The sequence below is a fragment of the Brienomyrus brachyistius genome, chromosome 1 (genome assembly GCF_023856365.1).
Source record: "Brienomyrus brachyistius isolate T26 chromosome 1, BBRACH_0.4, whole genome shotgun sequence".
Classification (NCBI taxonomy): Eukaryota; Metazoa; Chordata; class Actinopteri; order Osteoglossiformes; family Mormyridae; genus Brienomyrus; species Brienomyrus brachyistius.
This window is the reverse complement of record NC_064533.1, coordinates 25,763,827-25,791,183: the sequence shown is the minus strand read 5'-3', so window position 1 is coordinate 25,791,183 and position 27,357 is coordinate 25,763,827. Positions and strand designations below refer to the sequence as shown.

Sequence of the window (27,357 nt, the reverse complement as noted above, 5' to 3'; positions counted from 1 at the left end):
ATTACTTCTTCATAGGATAGCAAGAAGGCACATATGAAAATCAAGAAAAAGAAAATTCCCATAACATTTGCACATCTCTGGAACCTTTTTTGCACATTCTTGGACTATTTTACTACTGGTACAGTATGTCCTTTTGCACAGAACCATGTACAGCTGTACTTAATATTTAACATATTTACTGTATTTATTTATTAGGGAATTTGATTAGGAGCAGCAGTTAAACTTGCACATATTGCACATTTTTATTCACTATAAGTTCTGTAAGTTGTACTGATTTGCATTGTTAGTTATATTTTAAATCTTCTGTTTATTATATTTTATTTATGTCCTGTGTTGTCTTTGAATGTATGCACCAGTACTGCCAAGACGAATTTCTCATACATGCAGGTGTACATGGCCAATAAAGTGAGCTCTGATTTCGGAAAATGTTTTTTACAAACCATATTTTTGACGCCTAAAAACATTGAGAAGGACAAGAAATCAACATGGCAGGTTTTTCCATTATCTGATATAAAGAATTGTGAGTAAAGAGAGATTTCATGTCAGGCAGGATTTTCCAATCAACAAATTCACAGCAGCAGAATTGATACTTTACTCCATTTACCCAAAACTGTTACCCAAGTAAATGGGAGCATAACTAACATTTCTGTTTTATTTCTGTTTTATTAGTTTCTTTGGTAAGTAAGACATACAAAGAAACAAAGTATAATAAAGTCTGAAACGCCATGCAGCTCTGTTTGCTTAGAATAATGGGAGGAGATTATACAGAACATTTTCAACTTATTTTGCTTTTTTTATACCTAACTGAAGTAGGCATGAAAAACGTGATTGGGTACATTTTTCAAGATTTTCACGTAAAAACAATAATGATGTGCGCAGGCCTGTTTTTGAAATACAAGAGAAAAACAACGGAATCTCCGTTTAAAGCTGAGGAATCAGAGCAAAGGTGGGGCTCTGGATTTGGCTGATCTCTCGTTCTACCATGGCAACTGAAAACCGGCGCCGTGCTAATATCACCTCAGCTAATGAAATCCAGCTCTCTCTTATTTAGGCTAATTACCCTCTTAGGCCTAAACAGGGTCAGCTGGGCACCTGAGGGGTAAAAAAAGAAAACAGATGAGGGAATTTTGGGGATGTTCTTCTAGAAAAGAGGTTACTGTGTCCATAGCCTTAGTTACAGGATGCTTTTTTTAATTATGGGAGAAATAGTGTTGGGAAAAGCTGGAGAAATGTAGTCTGCTTACAATATGTTGAACTCTAAGAGAGACACTGGCCCAACTTTGCTTCAGTCCAGGTTCGGGCCACTGGCTGCATATGTTCTTGTGCTCTGTACGCACAGCTGAGGCGGAGCGGGGGTTGTTCCGGGAATTGAACAGTGGCTGAGTCCACTCATGTATGTAATGTCTACATCAATAGAAATTATGGTGGCGCACGACCTTGGGTATAAAATCAATTAATATCACGGCTCAAGACAGCCACACCAAGAATGCACGGAGTGTCTCTCGAGAAGGCCAGCTGCCTTGTTTAAAGCTTTAATTAGGGTAAAATATGACAGATTATTATATTCATGCTCCACTCTAATCAGTCTCGAGGAGGGGGGGTGCAGGCGACGTGGTTGGCTTGTAATGTTATTATTTTTCATGCCACTGCAATCTGGAAGCCATTGACAAAGCCCAGGGTACAACAGATGGCGCTGGACTAACCTCGTTAAGGAGGACCAGACCCCGGGGAATGCATCTGACTGTGATCTCCTCTGGCATGGTGCCTCGGTGCTGGGGCTAGGGCATTTACACCTCTGGGACCGGGGATAAGGGGAGATCTGAGGGCTGGGGCCTATTCACATGAGTTTGGCGGCACCGATGATGTGCTGCTGATTCCTGGCTCTTGAGTCCAGGGTTGGGTAGCAGAGCTAACCGGAGCTTTTCTAAAGGATGCACACTAGCCAAGTGAAGACGGCTCGGAGTAAACACAATACTATTTTCGGAATGTGCAAGGCCCTGAGAAGGACGAACGAAGGGGACGTGTTAAAATGCGTTTCGTAACCTTGTTATTGATGGAGCTCGTAGATGCTACAGTATCTGCCTAAAGGGTCAGCTTGACCCCTCTTGCTCTTGACCCACACTACTGCTGAGGATCCAACAGTATTCCTCAAAGGTTCAACAATTCTGGTGATTCATGCTGATTTGTGGTTTCTGAATTCCATAGTAAACACAGTTTAACCTTTACTCACATTGGTAACGTTCCATGTTGCAGTCAATATTATCGCTGAGAAGAACTCCGAGTTCTTTTTGACTCACCTTAAAAACACCGGGTGTGATAATTTGATTCGACTGGTCTGTCTCATGTTAAACAGCTTTCATGGATTTGTCTCCTGCCTAATTACCTCATTGTCTCAGTTTTTCGTTCTGATTAGGTCCAGGATAAACAGTAGCATACCTTCATGAAGATGCCCGATCGATTTATTTAACAGAAGCCTCTTAAAGGCTGTGTTTTAGGCTGGGAGGCTTCTTGTCCTTTTGTCCTATTTTGCACTTATTGCTCAGTATAGCAAGTCCTTTTATTTTTTTTTATCTGTCAGCATATCAAGCTTATTCTCTTTTTCAGATTAACACATACCATGTTGATAGTCTGAAAAGTCATGAAGCTCTTGTAACGTGTGAAGGTCTTTGACATGATATAAAAAGCTGTGAGAATTCTGTGTGCATTTTATCCCTTTAACAGTTTTTCGCATCATTTATTGTGTTTTAAAATAACGTTCTTCACTTCGGTTGAGGGGTGTTGTAGTCTTGAAAACAATGAGGCATGTATGGTGGCAAACTTAATTCATCAATCTTCCAATTCTGCCTTACAAAAGCAAATCACAGTAAACGACGCTGACAAAGAGAAGGAGACAAGAGACTTCAGAGTTTTTTTCGACCATCCACTTGTATGTGTAGTAGGTAGGAAAATGATAGTATGGTATTTTGATAGTATTTTCTTCAAAACTCAGCATACATGAAAAATATTTTGTCAAGAGACAGTACGGAGTCTAGGAGACCCAATATCGCTCATAACTCAATTTTGACAAAATAAGCATTTATTGTGTTTTGCCTTTGCACGGCAGAATTGCTATTCTTGGATGGGGTTACAAGTCGGGGCTGGATCCAGTCCCAGGCAGCACAGGGACGGAAGCTGGGGTACACCCTGTTTGGCATGCCAGCCATTGCAGGGTGCACATACTGTACACACTATGGGATGCCAATTCACCTACTGCAGGAGGGATGAAACCCACACAATATGGGAGAACATGAAAGCTCCAGACATACACAGAGCAGGGCAGGGGTGGGACTCAAACCCCTGGAGGTATGAGGCAACAATGCCACCCACTAACTTACCGTAGCACTCATATGCATACTATTGGTGGAGGCTATCTGCTTTCTAGAGATCTTGTTAAGTTACCGGCACCCCAGATGCTGTATCGAGATCCTGGCAAATTCCCAAAACCTAATTTCATGCGACAGTCCACCCATTTCATTTTCATGTTATTGCAATGCATTTAAACTGAGCATGGGCAGCGATTGAATTACAAAAATCTGACATCAGAGAGCAAGGCACTTGTTCCTTCCGGACTAATAGACATATCCGATGCCTAATGATGCCTAATGTCTGAACTGGAGAAGGAACGGACAGCAGAATTTCACCGTTGGTTGGAAATTGAAATGAAATTGTTTTAATAACTAGATAGTATTTACCGAGGCAGTAATTTATACCTGATGATTCTTATTTCATTTTTGTTGTTATTAGAGAGCTATTTCTGATACAGGAGGAAGGTAGCATTTAATTTCACATATGCATCGTACTCTCATTTTATATCTGTGATGATTATCATACCGAAATTCTGTTCTAATATGAATGCCATGTTACAGGAGTGTTCCTCGGGGATCACAATTCTGTGGGAATCACATGACACTGACATCACACCGAAAACATTTTTCATTCGCATATACAGCAAATAGATAAAGTAACAAAATTCTGCATTTTTTTTGCCCGAACGGCCTCTTAAAGTTTTGCTAACGATGGGCTGGCTTGACTGAGCGCGCGCCTAGTCAACAGCTTGCGCCACAGATACCCTGTTTATATGTTTTTCCCTTTTACGTAACATTACACTCGTCGCCCTGTTTCTGGTAGTAAGTGCTTATGGAATAATACGCATATGGTGTCACAGTTGGAATGTAGCACGTCGTCTGTGTTTTGATTTTGCTTTTAAAGGTATATTGCAGTCATTCATTAAATGAATAAAAAAAGAAGAATAAAGATGATAAAATCTGTCGCATCCATCTTCCATGAGCGCTGATGCAACGCTTTGTCACGATGAGCCTGGAGCCTATCCCAGGAAGCACAGGGCATGAGGCCGGGGCCACCCCGGATGGGATGCCAGTACATTCACACACTGTGCACGATTTAGAAACGCCTGTTCGCCAGGTCACATGTTTTTGGTCTGATCAGGAGAGCATGCAAAATCCCCGCAGGATGAAATGTGGATGGGAATCAAACCCACAGCCATGGAGGTGTGAGGCCAAGGCACTAACCGCTCACTCCTCATGTTCTCTGCATCTATTATTTTAGAGGTTTTCTGAGGTCTCAGAATGGAAGAGTACAATGTGGTTTGGTTCTGTGACCTGTGGACTTGTTTCAGCATAGATAGGAGAGGCCAGGGACATTTTTGTAAGGGGTCAGTTGTTGATCAGTCTTTTAACACGCTTCACTGAATGACCCCAGCTACTATTACCTCCACATCTACTAGCATAAGGCTCCTACCAACAACTGTGGTGCTACCAACGACGTCATACTAAAAGTGCACTGATTAATTAGTAAATAGATAGTAAATTTGATTCAACACATTATACAACTTACGATGAAGTTGCTGACCGATATTATATAAACTGGTTTACAATGATAACAATGCATGACTGCTTTATTCTATATATTTCTAGCTTTAAACTTTTATATTAGAATTTAGTATTCTGACTGTAGAGGAAAGAAGACATGTCAACACGTCAATACAGTGGGTAAAAGAAGCTAGTAGGTTGTCAAAGCGACATGCGTACCTTTCCAGGGGTGGCACTCTCACAGAGGAAGGGCTTGTACTCTATGGCGAACGCGGGCGCGTTGTCGTTGACATCCATCACCGTGACCAGGGCAGTGCCTTTCCCAACTTGAGATGGATCGTCTACAGATGGAGACAGAGCGAGAGAGAGTGCGTAGGTGAGAATATGCACAATGACAAATAGTGAAACAGAATTGAGCCATCTTCCCCAAAAGCTTTGTACAGATGCCGCGGTTTTCCGAGCACGGAAGCGCTCTAATTAAGATCATAGCGAGGAGAGCACCGAGAACCATTCGCCATTCGCGCTTCTCCAGCACGTCCTTCTGTTTACAGCGCTTCTACAAAGGATATCCGCCCGGCACCAGGTCATGGGAGTCACTGCCTCACGTAAATGCTCTACGTTTATTCTTTACTTCATTAAAACGAGAAAACGAAGGAAAACTTTTCCATTTGCACGCTTTAGCACTACACAGCTTGAGCACAGCTTGTCAACTTTTTTTTTTATCTTCTGAAGAAAAAAAGCATCTTTCTGGGTGGCTTTCGACTTCATGAAACAATTTTGCCAGATTTACTCACGGACCATCTGGAACATGCAACTTCACGCAGCATTACCTTTATCAGCACTGTCCATGTATCTGTTTAAGTACTTCAGTTTTTACACGGTGTGCTTGTCGGCACAGTTAAACAGGTATAAACAACTAAACTTATTATAACTGAAAGTGTTACAGGATGATTTTTCGGCACCATTATGCCACTGCAAGGACTTTTCCTTCTTGGTAGTAAGATGCCTTGTGGGGCCATATATGTAAGATTTACCATAGATATATGGTGTGTAACTTCCCTGTACCTCAGCAATGAAAATATTTACTGTACTCTCTGGACTTGCCCTGTCACATAGTTCTTGCTGACCTGGAAACTTCTGTCTTCTCAATACCTCCCATGAGTGGCAGTCAGTTGACCAGGTCTTATTCCATTAACCAAATCAGAACTACAAATCAGCTACAAACACTACAGATTTCATACTCCCAGGAATGTACAATGTGCCATTTTGCATTGTATGAACAACATTGTTTTTCATCGTTCTCTTATTTATTCTTAATGCCTTTATTTTTACTTTATTACATATTTATTGTCTTTTTTTTCCTTTTTCTATTGTTATCCTTTGCTGTATTTATTTCTACGTACATATTTGTCTTGTATTTCTTTCTGCACTACCTGTTGCTTTGCCTTCAGCGTAACACATTTGTTCTGTGTACCTCAGTTGTTTCACACATAACAGATCCATCCAATATTGTAAGGAGTGCTTAAAGTTAAGTTAAAAAAAAAAAAGGTTCCCAATTACGGAGTTGTGAGGGGGAAAGCACAAGTGAGCCATAGTTGATTCTTTACCGTTCACTGGCACTGACTGTGATTTGGTTTGAAAATAGACCGCTCACATCTGCCAGGGAGTCTCTCACACCTGCTGTCGACTCAGCAGGGCGAGAGAAGAAGAGGCGGAGTTAATGTGGCAGTTAATTAGAATTGTTTTTCCTTTGGAGCCAGGGAGAAAGCGGGGGGTGGCAAGCGCTATGCGCCGTCTACGGCAACAGCGACAGGGGGTCTCCCCAGCTCTGGGGGGTGATACCGGAGTCCGGTGTGTGTATCGGGGGAGACGCACTTCGCCTGTTTCAGAAGTTTGTCCGAGACCAAAATGTACAATATCAAACTGGGTGTGTATAATGACAGTGCTGCGTGCAACTTTTCTCGTTTTCTTCCCTTTCTTCCTACGTTTTTTTTTTTTTTGTGCATGAATTAACTTCTGCTTCATCTCATTGTAACCAACTGCTTCACACCCTGCTGATCCATGCATATCATAGTGGCACCATATGCTTTTAAAAGTAACATTTTAATTTACAGTTCTCTTGTTAGCTGCAACACATCGTCATCAGTGCCTGTAATGTGCTATTTACCGCACTTCAGACAAAAGCATCTGCTAAATAAAGTGATTTTATATTAATTGTAACTCCTTGGCTAACATACTACGTTTATACGATCCTGTTACACTGGGCCACACCCTTCTCAATCCATGCTTTATATTTTATAACAGGAAGATTTCGGTCCATCATGTCTGCAGTCTAATTGGTTGATGAAGAGCGGAAGGCTAGACTGACAGCCATTTCGTGCAGCCCTCCACCGAAAATGTCACAATGCACTAATGACTATGGAAACCTTTGCCGCCCATCCTGCATGCCTGAAACAATGCATCTCTTTTTTTTCATACAACAGGAGGCGTGACGGTTAAGACAGCCAGTTCACGTATCAAAAAGTAACTAATTAAAATGTCATTTAAAGTTAAGCCTGGGGTGTGACTGTATCCTGAGTCTTGCTGCATGAATTCATTAACGGTAAGACAGCAGCGTGAAAACGGCGGCCCGGAGACAGCCGCCTTTGAAGCTAGCGGTGGCCCCATGGGGAACTGTGTGTAGCCTGTGAAGACTGCTACAGCCATATTAGGCTCTGAATATTAATGTGCGATAGCTGTTTGAAGATATCCAAAGTGCCCTGTGCTGTCTTACGCAGCACAAGACCTCTGCTTGCACTATGTATGTGTTGACATTGTCATAGAGGGATGATCATAGTCATACAGTCAGCTATACCGTATGTAACCATTCATCCAGCCATCCATCTACAGTATTTTCTGATCACTTACTGTCCTGTGTATAAATTGGGGGGTGGCTGAAGTATATTTCAGAAATATAATTGATGCTGATTGTCTAGAATTCTTTCAAATTGACTTACGTCCTGATTACATATAGGCACATTGTTGACTATCAAGGATTGTTCTTTTCATTGGATACATTTCTGTAACCTACAGTTACACTGAAAGTGCAGTTACAAAGAAAGCGCAGCCCCTTTGATTCTTTCAAACCCTCTTTATCTCTTTCAGGCCTCCAGTCCTTACCAGGTGTGATGGCCTATCACTTGCCTGTTTAATAATTTGGTGTAAAGGGGAGTTCACGGTCACCTCGATGACTGCAATGCCCAACTCAAGTGCTGTCCATTACAACTTAACTTTGCTGCTTTTGTGTCTTTCTAAAGGATAATGTTCCAGATGTGCTTGGGCTTCTTCAGATCTAACCTTGCAAACCTTTGTTGTGCTGCCATGTTCCCATTTGTAGAGAATGGATGTTCTCCAAACCATCCTTCCATGAAATCCATACTTGCTCAGCCTTTTTTTCAGATCGCAGAGCTATAAACTTTAGCATTTAACAGGTTACCTGAGATCAGTGATCAGTAGCTCTCAGGTTCTCTAGCATTTCCATAAACACTATCGTCTGAACTGGGAATTTGCTGGAATACCCACTGCTGGGAAGACTGTCAACGGTCTGAAATATCCTCCATCTGTAAATAATCCTACTCACTGTGCAAAAAGGATTTCAGATTGTTTGGAAATGGCCTTATAATCCTTCCCAGATTGATTAGCAGCAACAGTTGCTTCCCTGAGATCAGTGTTGATGTCTTTTCTCCTTGGGATGGTGTTAATAACTCAAACCTGGATACTGCAGATCACCAACCTGCCAAAAGTCCTGCTTTAATAGAAGTGGTGATGGATTTCTTCTAATTAACTGCTTAATTTTTCCTTTTTCCCCCCAACATGTCATCTGCATTTTTACTCACTAATTGTTGAATAAAGAAAGAAATAGTAAAATCTCTTATGTAGGAATGCACCGATTGCGGGTTATATTTTTGTTTGTTTAAGTCTAATCTGCTGATTCTGATCCTGACCGATTCCAATTGTGTTAGTTTACTTTTAATGAGCAAACTAAACTTTTTTTTTTTTTTTAACACTTCTTTACTCAACCTAGCTTTGCAATCAAAATGTTTGAAATAACCTTTTCAAATAAAAATGTGTCAAATTAAATTGGCCATTCCAAATGTTTTGGGGGTACTTCTTCCACGGACAAATTTTTGTTCGCATGTCTTCCTTGGTGCTAATTAAACCTCAGACAGCAAAGAATCTCCTGTGGACTCTGGATGGAAACTGAGTTCGGACTAGGGGTGGGCAATATGACCAAAATATCGCAATATAGATCGCAATTTCTTTTTTTTTGTATGTATGTAGTAATGATATATCAGCAAGTCTGTCCTTACAAGAAACTGTTTGCTTGTAGCATTATAATAATAAACTTATTTATTTACGTATGGAAAATATTGTACATGTAAAATAAACTTACTCATTATATAAAAAAAGTGCATGTTCTTTTTTTCCATACAATTGTATGTACAAATGAACATTTATCGCTTTACTCAGTAACTGCACACTTATGAACACAGCTTACAACAAATGCAGACAATATATAAATAAATGAATTAAATGATATATGTAAAATTCAGAATTTTTGTGTTAATAAGAGTGATTATGTTTGGTGACTTCAGAACTTGTGGAAGACACTGTGGCTGAGGAGAATGTGCTCGTATATGTACATGCATAGCCATGCATTCCGGATGTTTAAACGTGTGTTAACGTTTCTGATGGTTAAAAACATTTGTTGTGTTGCCACCTGTTGCATTAACGGTATCTTTGTAAAGTTTGTAAATTACTGTAGAATTTGTCCATGTCAGTTCTCACATATACAGACCATCTCCACACAATTAAAGCAGAATCTTTTCTGAAACCACCTCTTCCTCATCAACCATGCCACACACGTCATGTATTAGACAGCATAGCAGTCCAATCTATGGACCGTGTGTTGTTTACCGTGTGATACAAGAACAATATTTTTAGCAGTCTGTTGGTTTTTTTCCAGCAAGTAAGCTAACTTGTTTAAAAAAATTGTTAAGTTTTTAATTCAAGATCTAGTCACTAAACTGAGATCAACTGAGACAGATAATTGACAAAGAAGTGAGATATTCAGGGTTCAATTTTAGAATCACTGTTATTCCTTAATCGTTATTCCTTATCGTTAGCATTACCAATGTTAATATCAGTATATACAGTAAACTGGTTACATTTGCAGAAACACCAAGATGGGTGGTATAGCAGATACTGAACTAGCAGCACAGGTTACATCTCTAGGTTTGTGGACTTTAAGTCAAGGGAGGTGATGCTACGATTTTACATCCCTTGGTAAGATCCCACCTAGAATATTGTGTTCAGGTCTGGTCACCATACTGTACCTTAAAAAAGACTTAGAAAGGGTTCAACGTAGGGCTACAAGAATTATTACTGATCCTAGAGGAATGTCTTATGAGGATAAGTTAGCTAAGCTGAATCAACCAGAGGAGATTAAAGGAGGACATGATCCAGGTATATAAGATTCTAACAGATCTGGATGCTGTTCAACCTAATAGTTACTTCAATATTAGTTCCAATACAAGAACTCTGGTCATAGGTGGAAATTAGCAGGAGAACATTTTAAACTGGATCTGAGGAAGCACTTCTTTACACAGTGTGTAGTTAGAGTACAGAATAATCTTCCTGTTAGTGTAGTGCAAGCTAAAACACTGGGTTCCTTTTCATCAGCGCTAGATAAGATTTTAACAACTCTGAGCTATTAGTTAAGTTCTCCCCAAACACGCTTTATGGGCCAAATGATCTCTTCTCATTTGTAAATTTCTTATTTTCTTACATACAGGTATCACTGAGATGATACAGTAGCGTAGCGCAGGGGATACCCCTGCACATAATGTAAATAGTTTTATGTATTTGTCATGAATTGTGCTCTTACAGTAGCATGCCTACCGTAATGTACCGTCATGTGTGCAATGATTCTTACAACGCCTCTGAAATGTGTATTGTAGATACAATTGCAACTGGGGGCCTGAATCACAAAGGTGCTTAAACGCTCAGTGTCTCGGTTGATTGGTTAATTCTCATGTGCCACACTTGCCCTCTCTTTAGTTGGTTAGCTGCTTCTATCTAAGGGCCTGCCTTTGGCCTGCTCCTCAGTCTGCCATGTGAATGTTATGGTGTGTCTGCTCCTCTGTTCTCTTGCCCAGTTCTATTCTCCGTGGTTTTGCCTAGTTTCTTAGTTGTGCTTTATTTCATGGTTTAGTTAATTCAGTACTGTTCCCTGTTTGTTTCCTGACCCCTTGTGGTCCTTTTCTCTTGTAGTTTCACCCTGTGTTTCTAGTTTCTTTAAAAATTCATGTTTGTCTTGGAATCGCAAGTGGATTGACACCCTCCTTTCCCTGCCTGCACCATGCCTTGCGTCCGTAACAATTGCTAGTGATTAAAAGAAAGTATGTTTGTGCATCTAGGAGGGTATAGTAATGTTTACGTGAGAGTGTAGCGCTGTACGTGTGAGATTATGATGCTGTGTGTGACACAAAGTATGAGTTATCCCTTAAGGGGGCCTCTCATACTCTACTCATGAGTGTGGCTGGATGGACGATGCCGTCGTCCAGCATCAGTAGAAAGCATTAATGGCATATTGCTAAATCAGGAACAAAACAAATTTCAAAGCTGACTAATAAATGTGCATCGCTGTCAAACCGTTGTAAAGTCAAGATACAAGTCGAACGATTGCAAAGCAAGGAGCATGTGTGCACACATTCAAACATATATACAAACTGTGCCTACCAACATGCATAAATGCTATATTAATCCTCAAGGAAATTGCAAGGTGATGCTTTGTACAAACTCATAAAACTGAAGGAGTGTACTTACTTTTTCCCATCACCGTACATGAGGGGTTGAATAAATGATTTTATATCCTTTGTTTCTTGACTGTATGGAGAAAGGGATTCTGGATACTTCTAGTCGATAATGACAGGAGCTGTTATTCTATATTATGTGAAGGTTAATTTGTTCTGGATTTTCATGTAAGCGATGTGTTTACCCAATTAACCTACAGTAGTGTTCACCAATTCCTAAAGCAGGATGCTTAATTTAGCAACTTAGGTCAAATAAGAGTCAAAGAGAGTCAAAGACATTTCGTTGTCAATCCACATTATATGTGCAAGACAGACATGAGAACTGAAATGCTGTTTCTCGCTCACTGGTGTGCGTACCCTCCAATTACAAAATTATAGTAATTCCATAATACCATAATCAGATGTTCAGTAAAGGTGCTTTTTTTAGACTTAAGCCCTCTACCTACATCCCATGCATCCCGTTTTTTAACCAGAAATTGTAGTGTTGCACACTATCATGTGATTATGACACTAACAGCATAGACGCCACAGAGAGCACTAGGTATGCAAGATAAAAGCATAGGAGCAAAAACTGAGCAGATGGAATTCTGTTTGTAACTCGGTTACGTTTATGACATTAATGAATACCCTTTTGCTTGCATCTTTATATTTCTGAAACGGAAAATCTGATTGATAACCAACATACTTTCGACTAATATCACCAGTGCTAGTGGTGAAACTTGCCAGTGCTTATTAGCAGAATAATGTTGCATCATTTTTTATTCTGTGGAAAACGAAAAATTGATCTGCTGGCCAGATTTAATAATGAAAACTATCTATAAATAAAAGGCTGTTTCCCATTTCAATTCTGATCGATTCCCCCCAATAACTAATACAATGACTTGTTTATCCTCCATCGTTTTGGGGTGGCAGTGTAGTTTTGTGAGAAGTTATGTGCTTATTTAGCGTAAAGGCCACAGTTCCTGTTGCGCAGTGTAGAAGCAACACATGAAAGTGGCCAGAAGTTACAAAAGTTGCCCGTCGTGGGAACCAGGAACTAGGTTCCTGAGCTTTGGTGGGAAAGTGCCTTACAGCAGCAAAGAACAGTTTTGCTGTATGTTGTCAGCATGTGTAATAAGTTTTCAAATACAGATTATCGCTTGTTCCAAAGCATTCCCTTCTCCTATGGTTTCATACGCTGACGTTATCAGCGATGAATCAATATCGACATGACTCTCATGACAACTCTCAATTAAAAAAAATTTGCAGTGGTACGACTCCTGCTAGCCACTCAACATCTGCTCAAGTGAAACTAAAAACAAGAGCATTTCAGCTGAAATATAAAATGCTGAAAGAGGCAGCTTTTCTCTAAGGATTAGTAGTGTTAACTAGTGTTTTTTTTGGCATACACCAAAAAGGTATAAAACAGGCCCATGACCATGTTCAGAATGAGCATTTATAAAAGAAGGATGGCTGTATGGATTGACAGGATACACGTTAGAAGAATATGTACATTCTGTAATAAAAAGGGGGGCGCATGGAGGTGCAGTGGTTAGCACTGTCGCCTCACACCTCTGGGACCCGGGTTCGAGTCTCCGCCTGGGTCACATGTGTGTGGAGTTTGCATGTTCTCCCCATGTCGTCGTGGGGTTTCCTCCGGGTACTCCGGTTTCCCCCCGCAGTCCAAAAACATGCTGAGGCTAATTGGAGTTGCTAAATTGCCCGTGGGCGTGAATGGTGTGTGAGTGTGCCCTGCGTTGGGCTGACCCCCCATCCTGGGTTGTTCCCTGCCTCGTGCCCATTGCTTCCGGGATAGGCTCCGGACCCCCCATGACCCAGTAGGATAAGCAGTTTGGAAAATGGATGGATGTCATAAAAAGTTTTTAAATGACACCAGATTGCCTCTCCATTCACTCTTGTAGAGTTACATCAATCCATCCATCTTCCAAGCACTTATCCAGGAAAACGTTATAGGGAATTAAAGGGTTTCATAAATTTGTCCTTCTCTGTTTTGCAAGTAAATATCATCAATAATGACTTTTAATCATTCTGCCCTGCAAAATTTTAAGGGCTATGGTACAGAATTACTATTTTAAAGAGCATAAATATGCTGAAAACATCACAGCTCTCTAGTCAAATTAATTAGGAAATATACTGTAGAAATTGTAGGAAACATAAAAATGACACTGATTCCTCTTCTCTAAAAATAAAGCTCTGCATTTGTTTTTATCCTACATTTACATTTCATGCAAATTTCAATGGTATACTTGTAAACGTATTATCAACATACATAATCTTAGCCCTGTTTTCAGTAATACTTGTTTTAAGCTTACAAAAGTGAACTGTATAACAACATTTATGATTTTTTACTGCGGTACATTTTGTTTTATTATTAACATTGTCAATTTCACAAGTATAGGAGCCAATCAGCTTGTGAATTCTACAATGATATTAATTGTAATATTATATTAGAGAAATATGATATCAATCCACCCAGTAGGATAAGCGGTTTGGAAAATGGATGGATGGATGGATGGATATCAATGCAGGCAGATAACTTGCAAATATAAAGGTACATCTTCCTAATGGATCTTACAGAGATCTCTGAGTCTATCCCAAGCACGAGGCAGGGGTCCATTTTGGTACTACGGACTATTTAGTCTTGCCAATCCCTCCAACTGGATGTTATTGAACTGTGGGATAAATCCGAGCAACACGAGGAGAACATGCAAACAAAATGTGGAGGCACAAGTTTTCAGTGCAGCCCACTGGCCAGACACCCCACCTCAGATCCATCTCATACCCATGGCATTAGGAGCAGACAGAACATGTCCATCTATTTGCTAATGGCACTCAATGGCCAACGACGGACTTTTAGGTTTCAAGGCGAAATCCTCTGGAGGCCTTCTGAACATCTACAGCCTCAGTCAACAAAATCTGCCTGCTAGTCTGCAGCCATCGACGCTCATGTTCAATTTCCATCTACACTCTTCTTTTTTGGCCACAATAAAATTGCTCTGATATTTCCCAGTGTGTTCCAGGGAGTATTGAAATGCATTATCCAGCTAATACCACATTACACTGGAATTTTCCTCCACAGCGTGATATAGTAAAAATCAAATAAAAATCCAGCAATGTTTTTATAAATTATACCATCGGCGTTACCTTCATGCAGGTGCAAATAAAAGCTCTTTCCCAAGATGTTTTTGCATATATTAAACTGCAGGAATTACCACTCTGTCACTGTCCAGCTCATGGGTGATATAAAGCTTACTAAACACTGCTGTTCTCCAGCCAGGTAGGATCTGCTCATTTTACAGGACAGCCCTGTGGGCAATCGATTTACACAACAGGATTGTCAGAGATGGATGCTTCTTTGGTGAGTGAGAACGTCTGGAGACTGAAAAGTATTAACTTGCTATTATGGTTTTGCCCAATCTCTCCCATCAATAGGATACAGGGGTTGACCCTTGTAGGTATGCCTGGCCCACTGGCAAATCTTCAGCCCCCCCAAGGGAAGTGGCTTACGGCAAGGTTTCCACCCCCACGTTTTGCTACAGATAACGCTGTCAGGGTGTCAGTCAGGCCGAGAATAAGAGTGGTGAATTTTCTTGCGCTCAGAGCTGATGAGCGCTATTTGATTCCTCTAAAAAAGTAAATAAAAAAAAACAAACATTTACATCATTTTCTGGGCTATTTGGCTACATTTCTTAAAAACGTGACAGAAAATTAAGAGAAACTTGGCGTCTGTGTGGGAGACGACTGAAACAGGAGCATTGGCATTTAGCTATCAGCACCTGGGATGGTTCCAGAGAGTGGCGTTTCCCCGGTAATGCATGCCATGCGCTCGTCAAACTTGCACGAGGCTTGGTTCTTCACACATTCCGCCTGTATGTTGTCACCCCTTCTCCTGGCATCGGAATTCATATCAAACCATTCTTTCCACATCTCAGGCAGGATATTCTGCCATTTTCTACATAATTAGCATCTCTATCACGTCTTCCTCTTGCCTCTCTTGTTATGACTTGCACTTGTATATGTGAGAAGACGGGGTGTGGCTGTCTCAATAGAGAGAGTCATGTGACCAGGGTTAGAGTGCTGATTAATTCCACATCCTCCATGCACTGTGTGTAAATTGGCAGGTACCCATTATTTATTTATTTATTTATTCCAGCCCTAGTGATGTGGAAGACGTCACAAGATGCAGAACTCCGTGCCGCATTTCCCACCATCTTCAACCCATCTATTTGGTTTTCTTTTCAGTTTCTTTTTTTTTTATGAGTTTATTGCCCTGTCTTCTGTCTGCCATTATTCTCAGTGAAAATAACAGTGTTTCCGCAATAAATCCCCTTCTCTTGCCAGGCCCATTTCACACAGCTCACCATCCTGGTCTTTTGTTTTTGTCTTTACACTAACTGATCATTTTCAGACTTTCTTAATGAAAGGTATAATAGAAACCGAATGAATCTTACTTATTTACGCATTATTATTGTTATTATTATTACCATCATTATTATTATTAACTATCCATCCAACTGCTTACACTATAACTGGGAAGTAGCAGTCAAAGCTCACGTGGAAGCCTAGGCACGCCTCACCTCCAGAGCCAGTCTAAAGCATTGCTTCACAAACTTCTGCACAACGTACCACCTCAGAAAGTATAACACTCTCTGCACTTTCCACTATTGCTACATTACGCTTGATCGTCTAGAACAATAGAGCTTATGTTACTTTTACTGCAAGAGTTGGTGTTTGACGTTCTTTTGTCTCTGTGATAGTGTTTGCTGCAGAATGCTGCTTTCGGTGATTTAGTCTTTTCCTTACGTTTAGTTTTCATATGTTAGTAAGTTATGGCTGCTGATGAACTTGTGCAGAAGAAAACCATAACGGAGTAAACCTACACAACACAAGGAGAGCATTTAATCTCCACCCACGCAGGGTGGAGGCGGGATTCAAACCACTGGTGGCATGAGGCGAAACACTTGGCCATTAACTCATTATTAATCTACCTCTGTATATGTTTTAACAGATGGTTTTATCCAAAGTGATTTGCATTTCTGGAAAGCAGGATCAGTCAGTCCCTGGAGCAACTGTGTACTAAGAGCTTTGTTCAAGGGCTTAACAATGAAATCACTCTGCTGATTCTTGGATGTCAGACCTTCTGGTCACAGACACAGCATCGTAACTCCCTAAGCCACACATCACCCCTCATTATTATTATTATTATTATTATTATTATTATTATTATTATTATTATTATTATTATTATTATTCCTGCACCCTGTAAGAATGCGCCCTGTAGATTTAAGGTTTACATCCCCATCCAGTTACACAAAGATGTCACAGAGCACGTCTAGTGGAATCTGATTCAGGAAACACGTATGACGTCTTGCGCTGCAGTGAACCAGCTTGGCACCCATTACCTCTGCTGAGGAGCATCTGCTTTCGGTTTGTCAGATCTGCTCTACTGCAGCGAGCATAAGAGAGGAAGTGCCCTAATCCCGACAAGTAAAATATTGACTGGAGCTCCCCCCAAATCACCTACAGTGTAACATCAATCACACTCACGGAACAATGCGACCGGCACTGCTGACAGTCAAAGGAGACCGGGAAGGAGAAAAAAAAAGATAATAATCAGAATCACAATAATTTCTACTGAAGGCAGAAGCGTCAGCAAATTTGAATTGACCAGGTATAAAAAGAATCAAATGACGACTTGTGCTACCCAATCAGATTCTGCCCTGCCGTTTGAGCTGCTGTTCAAAGCAATATGGATCTCTACAAGATATGAATTTAATTATAATCAACAATTACAATTATGCACATTCATAATCACATTTTTTGTAGTCTGTAATCTAGAATCCTGTCCAGGATGTATCCCTACACCGTGTCCTATCCCAGGCACTCCTGCGAGTCTGTCCAGGGTAAGCAGGTGCATATCTTTAGAATTTTTTAATGAAGCTCTCTAGAGTCAAAAACTTCATCGCACTGTTCACCGTTGGTGTCTAAGTTAGTCAGACAACACTGCATCCTTCTGCCACTCACCTAACTCGTGCTGCAGAACAGTAAACCAGACTCCTTCAAAAAACACCTCAATACCACCTTTTATCAGGTTTGCTTCAGCTAGCTCATCCAGCTCCTGACCTATTCTCTTGTTAAGGTCTTGCAGTGGTTTTGTAATGCATTGTATAGCTATTGTTCCCGTAACTCTCTATTACTGGTTATTCATTATGTCACTCTGCTGCTACTTGCAGACTATTTATAGTTATCACTTACAGTGATTATTGTGTAATGTTTATTGATTAATGTTTAATGCTATGCACCCCTTGTTTCACAGTCTTGGAGCTACACAAGGAAGCATTTCACTACATATTGTGAGTCTAACTGAGTATCTGACAAATAAAACTGATTGGTTGATTGATTAGAAGCTCAGTCTAACTATACTAACGGCCTAGTAATTCCTTGACAGCTGTCTGCCTGTGATGTCTTGCAGTATCTGCCTCGCTTGCACGTCACGTTAGACAAACGTCCCTGTGGGAGAAAAAAAAAAAAAAACTGCTAAAAACCAGCTTATACTGGTTGCTGGTTTTAGCTGATCTAAGATCTAAGATGGTCTTAGACGTTCATGTCCCAACTGTTTCTGCTCTTTGATGGTGTTAGCTGGGTAGGTCACCAGTTGGTCATGCTGGTGTGACCAGCCTATCAAGCTATGAGCATCTAAATCAACTACAATGACCATCTTAAGCTGGCATCACCAGCTAAACCATCAAACCATCATGTGAAAACATACCTTAAGCTGAACACCTAACATAAATCGATCAACTAGCTTAACTAGCAGGGACATTTGTAAAATAAATGTAAATGTAGGAAACTTGAGCTTCTGCAGCCACTGTAGCTCAAAGACATCATGGTAACAGCTGAGATATTCTACTTACGACTCTCCATCGCCAGGATTGTGATGTTGTGCACTGCATTGACTTCTCTATCCAGTAGTTTTGCTGTACTTATGGCTCCAGTCGTGGCGTCGATATTGAAGTACCTCTCCAGGTCTGTATTGCGGTCTATGGAATACCTAGGAGTTCGGGAAAGATGGATAAGATTATCTGAGGAGTTGTTAATGCTCGAAACGCCAGAGTTCAAACAAATCTTACAAAAGTGCTGCTGGAAAATGATTTCCATCCATTTCTTCTAATTTTTGAGACACTGTTCATGTATGTCGGTGAATATCTTGCCACACAACGGTATTAAAATGTAGTATTTTCATCACCAAAATACAGTTTTCCACACAAAGTGTGAAAATCAGAAAATGGTGAATGGCACATTGCTTGCACACTGGTTGACACAAAAAATATAGTACTAATACTCGTAGTTTTTGGATTTTTAGTTTAGATTTTGTGAGATTCAAGGTTAAGAAAATCATTTTAGACCATATGCTAGCATTTTTATAATCATAACAGTTAGAGTAAATTATATTAACATTTTCATTAAGTCCCAGAATATCAGTTAAATTTACTGGATGCTTCATGACAATGATACTTTTGTCATGAATGCCATATTCAGTATTGCTATCCAACGCTAGAACATTAAGAAATCAAAAAAGTAATCAAATGCAACACTGCATTTGATTGAAAATGCTTCAGTTTAGACAATTTAGACTGTTAGATGGACTAAAATCTAATTTTTAATAATGCAAAAAAGATATAAAATCAGTGTTCCTAATCAAAGTCTTCAAAGTATAATCCAATATTAATGCAGATTAGAAAAGCATGGAACATCAGAGTGCCCTTCTTAAGATTACTGTTAAAATGCAATAAACTGTTGATTTATGACCACATGCAGTGAGAAACATTTATTTTTCTGTTCTTGCAATGATAAATGTTTCAAATGCTCACTAGCAATGAAGGTGACAGAAAGTGACAAGTTACCAGATCCTACAGAGCTGAAAACACTAAATAAATGTGGCCCACAGATGGACTATGAATTGAAGGCCATTCAAATCATGATTGTACTGCTAACACTAGACTGTAGCTAGATCTTCTATTCAGCGCCAGTCAGCCCATTAGGCGACTCAGTCAGCTGCCCTGGGTGCCTTCTTCTGAGGGGGTGCCGACTTAGCAAGCCGATTTCGCTGTTTCAGACGGGGGGCGCTGGCAGTAAAGCTTATCTAGGTGCCACACAGGCTTCAATCAGTACTGCCTAGAATTATCAAAAGTCATTCCTTGAGTTAGTCCCATCTGTGCAATGTCAGGTTTGTCTCTTTTATAGGAACATCTGGCTTTGGATTTTCCGCTCTATAGCTAATTGTTCATTGGAACTGGGTACAGAAATGCGCGCTGATTCTTGGTTTTTTTAGCCTTTCTCTTTTCTGAATCAATGAAGCTTCTTTCGAGGGAGAACAGCTCCACATTTGTAGGCGCCAGCATAGCATGCAGGTTGCGTCAGTCAAGGCACGACAAGGTCGCCCACGGCACTGCACCTGCTCTCCTGCTTCTCTCCACCACCCAGCCCGTCCCCCAGTCGCCCCTAACACTGCTTAAATTAACAAGCCCACTCCCTGTAGCCTACAGCGGGTGGGCGGACCTGACTGCGACCGCTGCTATCCGCAGTCAATCTTTTCCAAAGAGTTTTTTTTTTCTTTCTGCTAGCATAGCCATAGCTACTATTGCGTTAATTGTTAACATAGAAATTGCCATTTGGCCGCAAACTCACTTCAGCAATTATGCTGCCTTTCATTAACGGAATAGGAAATGGTTTCATTTCTCTAATTATTTATTTTATTCGATGTTATTCACACCTCTGGATTTCTGGTATGATTGTAAATTATTACAAATTTTATATTCAATTAAAATGCTTCAGGGAACTCTGCCATGAGAGTAAATATAAAAATTATGGAAAAATGTACATTGTATGCTTGTGTGTATGACAAATAAAACTTAAAACTTGAAACTAGATTCTGGGCTAAAGAAGGAACAAGCGTTTTGGCAATTTCTTTTATATATTTCATATTTATTCAGTAAATATATACCACTGCAGTTCCTAGTCATAAAGTACATCGATGAGCCATACTGTAATATTAAAACCAACTGCCTTATATTGTGTACGTTTCCCTCATGCTCTGACCTGTCGATGTAACAGAAAATGTAACTTGGGTGACCAAGACACCTTCTTCCATTGCTCCATGGTCCAGTTCTGCTGTTCACATGCCCATTGTGGGCACTTTGGGTGGTGACCAGGGGTCAGCATGGGCACTCTGACCGGTCTGCAGCTACGCAGCCCCATACGCAGCAAGCTGTGATGCACTGTGTGTTCTGCCACCTTTCTATCACAGCCAGCATTTACTTTTTCAGCAATTTGTGCTACAGTAGCTCTCCTGTGTGATCACACCAGATGGGCTAGCCGTCCCTCCCCATGAGCATCAAGGAGCTTCACCGACTGGCCTTTCTTGGACCGCTTTTGGTAGGTACTGACCACAGCATGCAAATATCCCACGAGACCTATTGTTTTGGAGATACTGTGACCCAGTCATCTGACCCACACAATTTGACCTTTGTCAATGTCGCACAGATCCTTACCCTTTCCCATCTTTCCTACTTCCAGAACATCAACTTCATGAACTGACAGTTCACTTGCCTAATATATAATGGCGCCATTTACAGGCGCCATTGTAACAAGATAATCAATGTTATTCACTTCACCTCTCAGTTTAGAGTTATGGCTCATGTGTGTATGCCTACTTTGATGTTTGTGAGTGCCATCGTTGTTTGTTCTATGCATTTCTTTAGACGACATTTCTAATTACATTTTTTTCTCTTATGTCCAGGTGTTATGTGTAAATGTTTTATGTTACGATTTATTAACTCTAACATAAGGGTTAATGGTTCTTTGCCTCCATGGAGAGCATTTCAAAATCTACAATGCACAGCTTGGAGTACAATAACCGATTTAGACCACCGTTACTATATATTTGTACATTTGCACCTGTACTCAATCTCAGATATTTGTACCTAAAGACATTATTTTCATATCTGCAAGCCAATATTATATTTATTAGTAGAATTTTCTTCCTCTGATGATTAAACATTTTGCTTAGATATGATCCAAAAATATTCCAATGCTGAGACCATAAGCCAGTCATTGATTCAAAATTGGTTCTGTTGATTTTAAACAATGTCTAGAATGTTAGGTATCATTGAAGATTATAATAGTGCATCAATTTAATACTGTGGTTCAATGGTTATTGAAAATTAACTACCCCTAACCCTTCTGACCAATCAAAATGAAGAATTCCACAGTACCATGGTATAAATCTGTACATTTATTACTGTTTATTTGCTCTACGACCAACGAGATCGAAATTCCATCTCAGTATACGACCATAAAGATACTTTGACTGCTATGTACTGACGTAGTAAAGGCAAATAACAAATGTTGCACACAATAACAGATATATACTAAAATATGAATAGGAAGATAATCAAAGAGACAGAATAACGTTGCCGATGACCCATAAAAACAGATGAAAGGTGTCTACCTGATAGCACTAGTAGCAGTATCTGGGTCGTGCGCAGACACACTGCCGATGATGGTGCCCACCTTGGCGGCCTCGGAGACCACCATCTTGTTGAGAGGCGAGGTGAAGATGGGCGGCTCATCCACATCTGCCACGGTCACCCGAACCGTCGCCACGTCGCTGAACGGGCCCATGTTCAGGAACTGCGGGTCGATGTTCCGGTTCGTGACCTCGATCTTTAGCATGTAGCTAGCCTTCGTCTCAAAGTCAAGAGGCTGGAGGGTTTTTTAAAAAAATTAATAAAAAATACAGAGAAATTTCAAATAAATGAAAATTAATTATATATATATATAATAAATAAATAAACAATTAAACTAATGATTATATATGTTCTTGCATCATAAACTTAGTCCCCTTGTGGGTAGAAAATATTTGTGCAGTCTGGCAAATCCTCTGTACCTTTTACACTGTCCTAAAGTCATGAAATCGCAGCTTTGTTTATGTAGTAACTGTGTGATGTGTCCCCAGCTCACAGATATATCATTCATTCAGACGTCTTTATTGACTTCCAGCAGTGCCATGTGATGGAAAACTATTGATTGGGAGAAAAATGCAAGTCAGATTCCAGACATGTCTATTTTTAAATGGTTTTTCTCACTTGTTCATTTGTTTGACTTGTCAGACTCATAAATGATGTCATTGTAAACAATGATATAGTTGGTTTTGAATCCAGGTTGACAGGAACATGACACATGTACAATTTGTTATAAGAGCAGAAAATTTAGACATCTCTCTTTTGTCATCTCTGCATGTAGAGGAGTACAATGGAAGCATAAAGACACAATGTCCACCCCCCCCCCCAAACACACACACACACACCCTGCAATTAACTGTAACTCCCATGTTTGTTGACAGGATAACCAGATAGGCTGAGCTATTGGCTTTGGTAGCAAATCAAAAGTGCTGGCTACAGATTTAAAGAACTAGTGCTATTACTGAATTTACTTATTACTGAATAAGTGATGGTAGTGCTGGGGATGTGAGCGCGATTGTTATTTCTACCTTAAAGTACTCATTATGCTTCTATCTTTATCCTATGTATCTTTCTGTTGTTTGCCCCCACAACCCCACCCCCCCTCCCACCCCCCATTGTTTGAAACACATAAATAAGCAACACTTGGACATTATAATTAATCATTGTAATTAACTCAGTGTAAAACAAACATATTAGCATAGCGGTAGTTACTGCTGAGGCATTTAAATGAAGAACAAATAAGCTGAGTGTAAATTAAAATAGCAATGCAACTCCCATCTGAAATGTGAAATAATAAAAAAGAAGTAACTAATTAACAAATTCCAAAACATGCACCACATATACTTTTTAAGCATCACACAACTAAATTAAATATTATTCATAATTATCCCTATTTTAATTACATGACCAGCAGCATAGTTAGCAGGTAAACTCTACTGTGTGTCTTTTCCTCCCTAAGTTTGTTCATGGCGCGTGCAAATGCACCTTTTGTAGAGTTATGACTCCCTCCTGTGTGTCTTGGTCAGTTGAGATCTTAAAAGTCCCTTGGCTATCCCCATCCATAATTCTGAAGTCCATTTCTGCGTTGGAGTTCAGGTCGGCGTCCACGGCTTTTATCTTGGCTACTACGGACTCTATGGGCAGGGATTCCTGTACAGTGTACTGGGAGGACTCTGGAATAAAAAGCAAAAATACTTATAAGTATTACTGTACACAAAATGTACTGAAACATGTCTGCCTTACAATGGCTGTTAGATATCTGTCCACACTACAAACTGTATAACAGTCCCTGCTGTTAGTGTAACACATCATTCCCATTCTACATCATACCAATTTTTTTCCTGCTGCATGCAAAATCGATGCAGTTCTCCCTACACTTCATGCTGTGGAACTCAATATGGCCCGTAGAGCAATAAAAATACAACTATCAGGTACTGAAATTGCTGGAATTCCTTCCTAACTTCTGTCGTGCCCTTCGCTTCCTGGGGTAGACTCCGGGGCCCATAAGTGCTTATGGAAGGTGGATGATTCACATAGAGGAGAATCCTTATTTACTGTGCATAGTTTAATTGATATTCTGTCATACTGTCATTCAGATGTAGAACTGAAGTTGCCATCACCAATATGATAATACTAAAACTCCAACGAAAAAGGAGTTCAGAGTTCATCAGAGTTCAATGCTGAATCTACACAGCATTGTTCAGACCCTGAAAGAACCAACACAATACAATATTGTTGACAGTACAAAAGAATGAATATGGGACATTTTATGAGCTATAAGACATGAAAAGGTTAGGCTGCCAGATGAGATGAGTATCGTTTATATAATTGAAAGCTCTATTTTCATTGGCCTGTCTATAATGTCCTCATTCCTTTATCCAATCCTTAATTAAAATCATATTCATAATGATATACAAGGCATCTGCCAACCCATTCACCTCCATTGCCCTGGTGTAGCCATCAGTCACACCTGTGCTAATCTCTCCAGCAGTATTTGCCGGAATAGAACACTAGAGATGGCTCTTTAATTCGCCGTGGAATTGCTGGCCTTAAGTAAAAGTATATATAGCTGCTTCATTCTTGGCCTCTTCATCTCCTGGCACAACAACCTGGGTTGAGGTGTGATACCAGTTCGCGGGCTGTGCTGCCCCATACACAATCAGCACCGGACAGGTGAAAAAAACTGTTAGTTCTCACCAGTGACTTTAGAAGAGCTATGGGAAGCCCCGCCCCTCTCTGCCCCGCCCCTTCCTGTTCTGCCCCCTTAGCCACACTCAGCACTGATAGTAATTGGTGCATGAAACAGCAAGAACCGATGGAGCTGAGACCTAACTTCTGTGGTACAAATAATGATACCATAAGCCGAAAATTGGCAGCATAGATCATAAAGCTGATTTTAATACGTTCCTCAATCCATCCGTCTTCTAACTAATTATCCTGGTCGGTCTCACAGGGTTTTAATATGTCTAATCAGTGTAAATTATTATACTGTATAACTGTTCAACGTTTGTCAAGGGCTTTGAAGAAAATGTTTTTCATGGGTTCCTTGCAAAACAAATTCAGGAATTAGAAATGCATGATTATGAATAAAAAACAAAAAACAAGCCTTATACAATCATGGGGACCAAGCAGACTGACCAAAATTCATCAGTAAAATTCAAAAGTAATCAGTAAAAAAATTGCATTGTACTTTGTACACTGTACTTTGTACATATAAACAATAAAACTTTGAATCTGTTTTCACATAGATTTAATAGTTGTTTTTCTTTTAAAGTAATTTCTTCACTGTGGGCAGGAGTTTAATATGAAATGCATTTGGTTTCAACTAAATTGGTGATGTGAAGACAGCTAATATTTTTTTCATCAGCTAATTGTTTTTAAAATAACTCTGGGTATCTTATACCATGAAATTATAATGTATACGTAAAATAATGAAAAGAACAGGTGAAAATACTTGCTTTAGACTAAGGGCCAGGCAGGATTAATATATAGGATATAGCTTATGGCCCAGCATCATGGCCCCCCCAGGAACAACGGAACAGTTAGCTAAATAGGCAACACCTGAGTGTCCATGCTGATATTGGCATAGGGCTACCAGACAAATGAATCTGTCCTTGTTATGGGGTAAAAAAATCTCAACACTGATCAAATATGTGTAGGTCATCATGAGCTGGACAGGGGAGACGTCTTACTTCGGGAGAAGCGAGGTGGGTTGTCGTTGACGTCCGTTAGGGTGATGGTCACCGACGTGGTGCCGGATAGCCCCCCCATCTGGCCGACCATGTCCTTGGCCTGGATCACCAGCACATACTGGTCCCGCGTCTCCCGGTCCATGTTGGGGAGGGCTGTTCTGATTATGCCTGTAACGGAAAAAGTGAAGGAAACATACGAGGGGAAGAATGAGCAAGATCAGTAATTACATGTGGAATTCAAACTGAGGAAAGTGAGCAGGACATGCATTAAATATTGTATTTAGATGTTTGCAAGTCATTTGGGATCTTGCAATGAAGCTTTGAGGAATCTTCAGTATGCAGGATAGACGGGATCCCCTGGACACTCACGCTGTTAGTAAGCACTTGTAAATACAAACCTACAATCGGCAAAGCTTTCTGTCGAGCAACTAACAGTTTGAAAACCAAACACACGCGCTAAAAACCTCCAAGGTCTAGTGCTGCTATGATCGAATCAGGAAAACTCTGGATAAATAGCTTGTGCAAGCTCCGATTCCCAATTAAGGAACGATATTTAGCTTTAAATAAGAACGTGCCCAGAAGGCCCTCATCATGCGAGAGTGGTGCACCGTCAATCACGAATGTGTTAAAGACTTTAACCCGTGTCCACACACTTACAGCACTCTTCCTGATGAACAGTGACAATGGGACTGTAAACATGGTCCCTGATGGAGGGAGGAGCTGTGCTCATTTTAAAGCTGACAACAGCCAGAAAGTGAGATTTACCGCATCACGCCGCCTGTGCACCTTCCCACCTCTCAATAAAATGCAGCAAGTAATGGATGCGATGGAAAATTACTGATATACGACATAAATTTCACCAGAGAATATATACGCAGTTCATAGCAGCAGGTTGACATTGTTTTCTTGATTGGACATAAGAACTTAATTGCCATGGAGAATTAAAACCAAAAGCTGGTTTTAATTTACCTATAGCAATATTTGTCAGACGTTCCATATTTAACATTGTGGATATTAAATATACTAGACACACACACACACACACACACACACACATACAACTCATTCTTGATCTGACTAAAGCAGATAACATAAAGCTCATTACAGCTGTAGCTGCCTGAAATAAAAGAGGAATGAAAAAATAGACAAAACATGAGGGAAAGAAGAGAGAGAGTAAAAGGTGAGAGACAGATGCTGGGAGTGAGTTGTATTGTCCTCTAGGGGAATAAAAGTGGAGCTGTTCAGAAGAATAAGTACTCAATGAAGTGTATCGTCAACACATCGTTTTACTTGTTCTTAACTAAAGCATTGAAGCTTTCGGCAGACAGCACATCACGAAGCTCCCAGAGAGTTCGCAAATTTAAACAGTAGCACTATTTATGTCTTGTAAATAGTAGCAATACACAACAAGTATATATAA

At 40.2% G+C, this 27,357-nt stretch overlaps 1 protein-coding gene across 1 annotated transcript in view; it reads right to left on the bottom strand.

The window, feature by feature from the left end:
• LOC125705370 (cadherin-7-like) overlaps positions 1–27,357 on the bottom strand; it is a 110,978-nt gene that overhangs the window by 16,754 nt on the left and 66,867 nt on the right. The window contains 5 exon segments of the mRNA XM_048971914.1: positions 5,088–5,209; positions 18,637–18,773; positions 22,233–22,486; positions 23,731–23,918; positions 25,938–26,105. Coding sequence (XP_048827871.1) covers positions 5,088–5,209; positions 18,637–18,773; positions 22,233–22,486; positions 23,731–23,918; positions 25,938–26,105 — 869 coding nt within the window.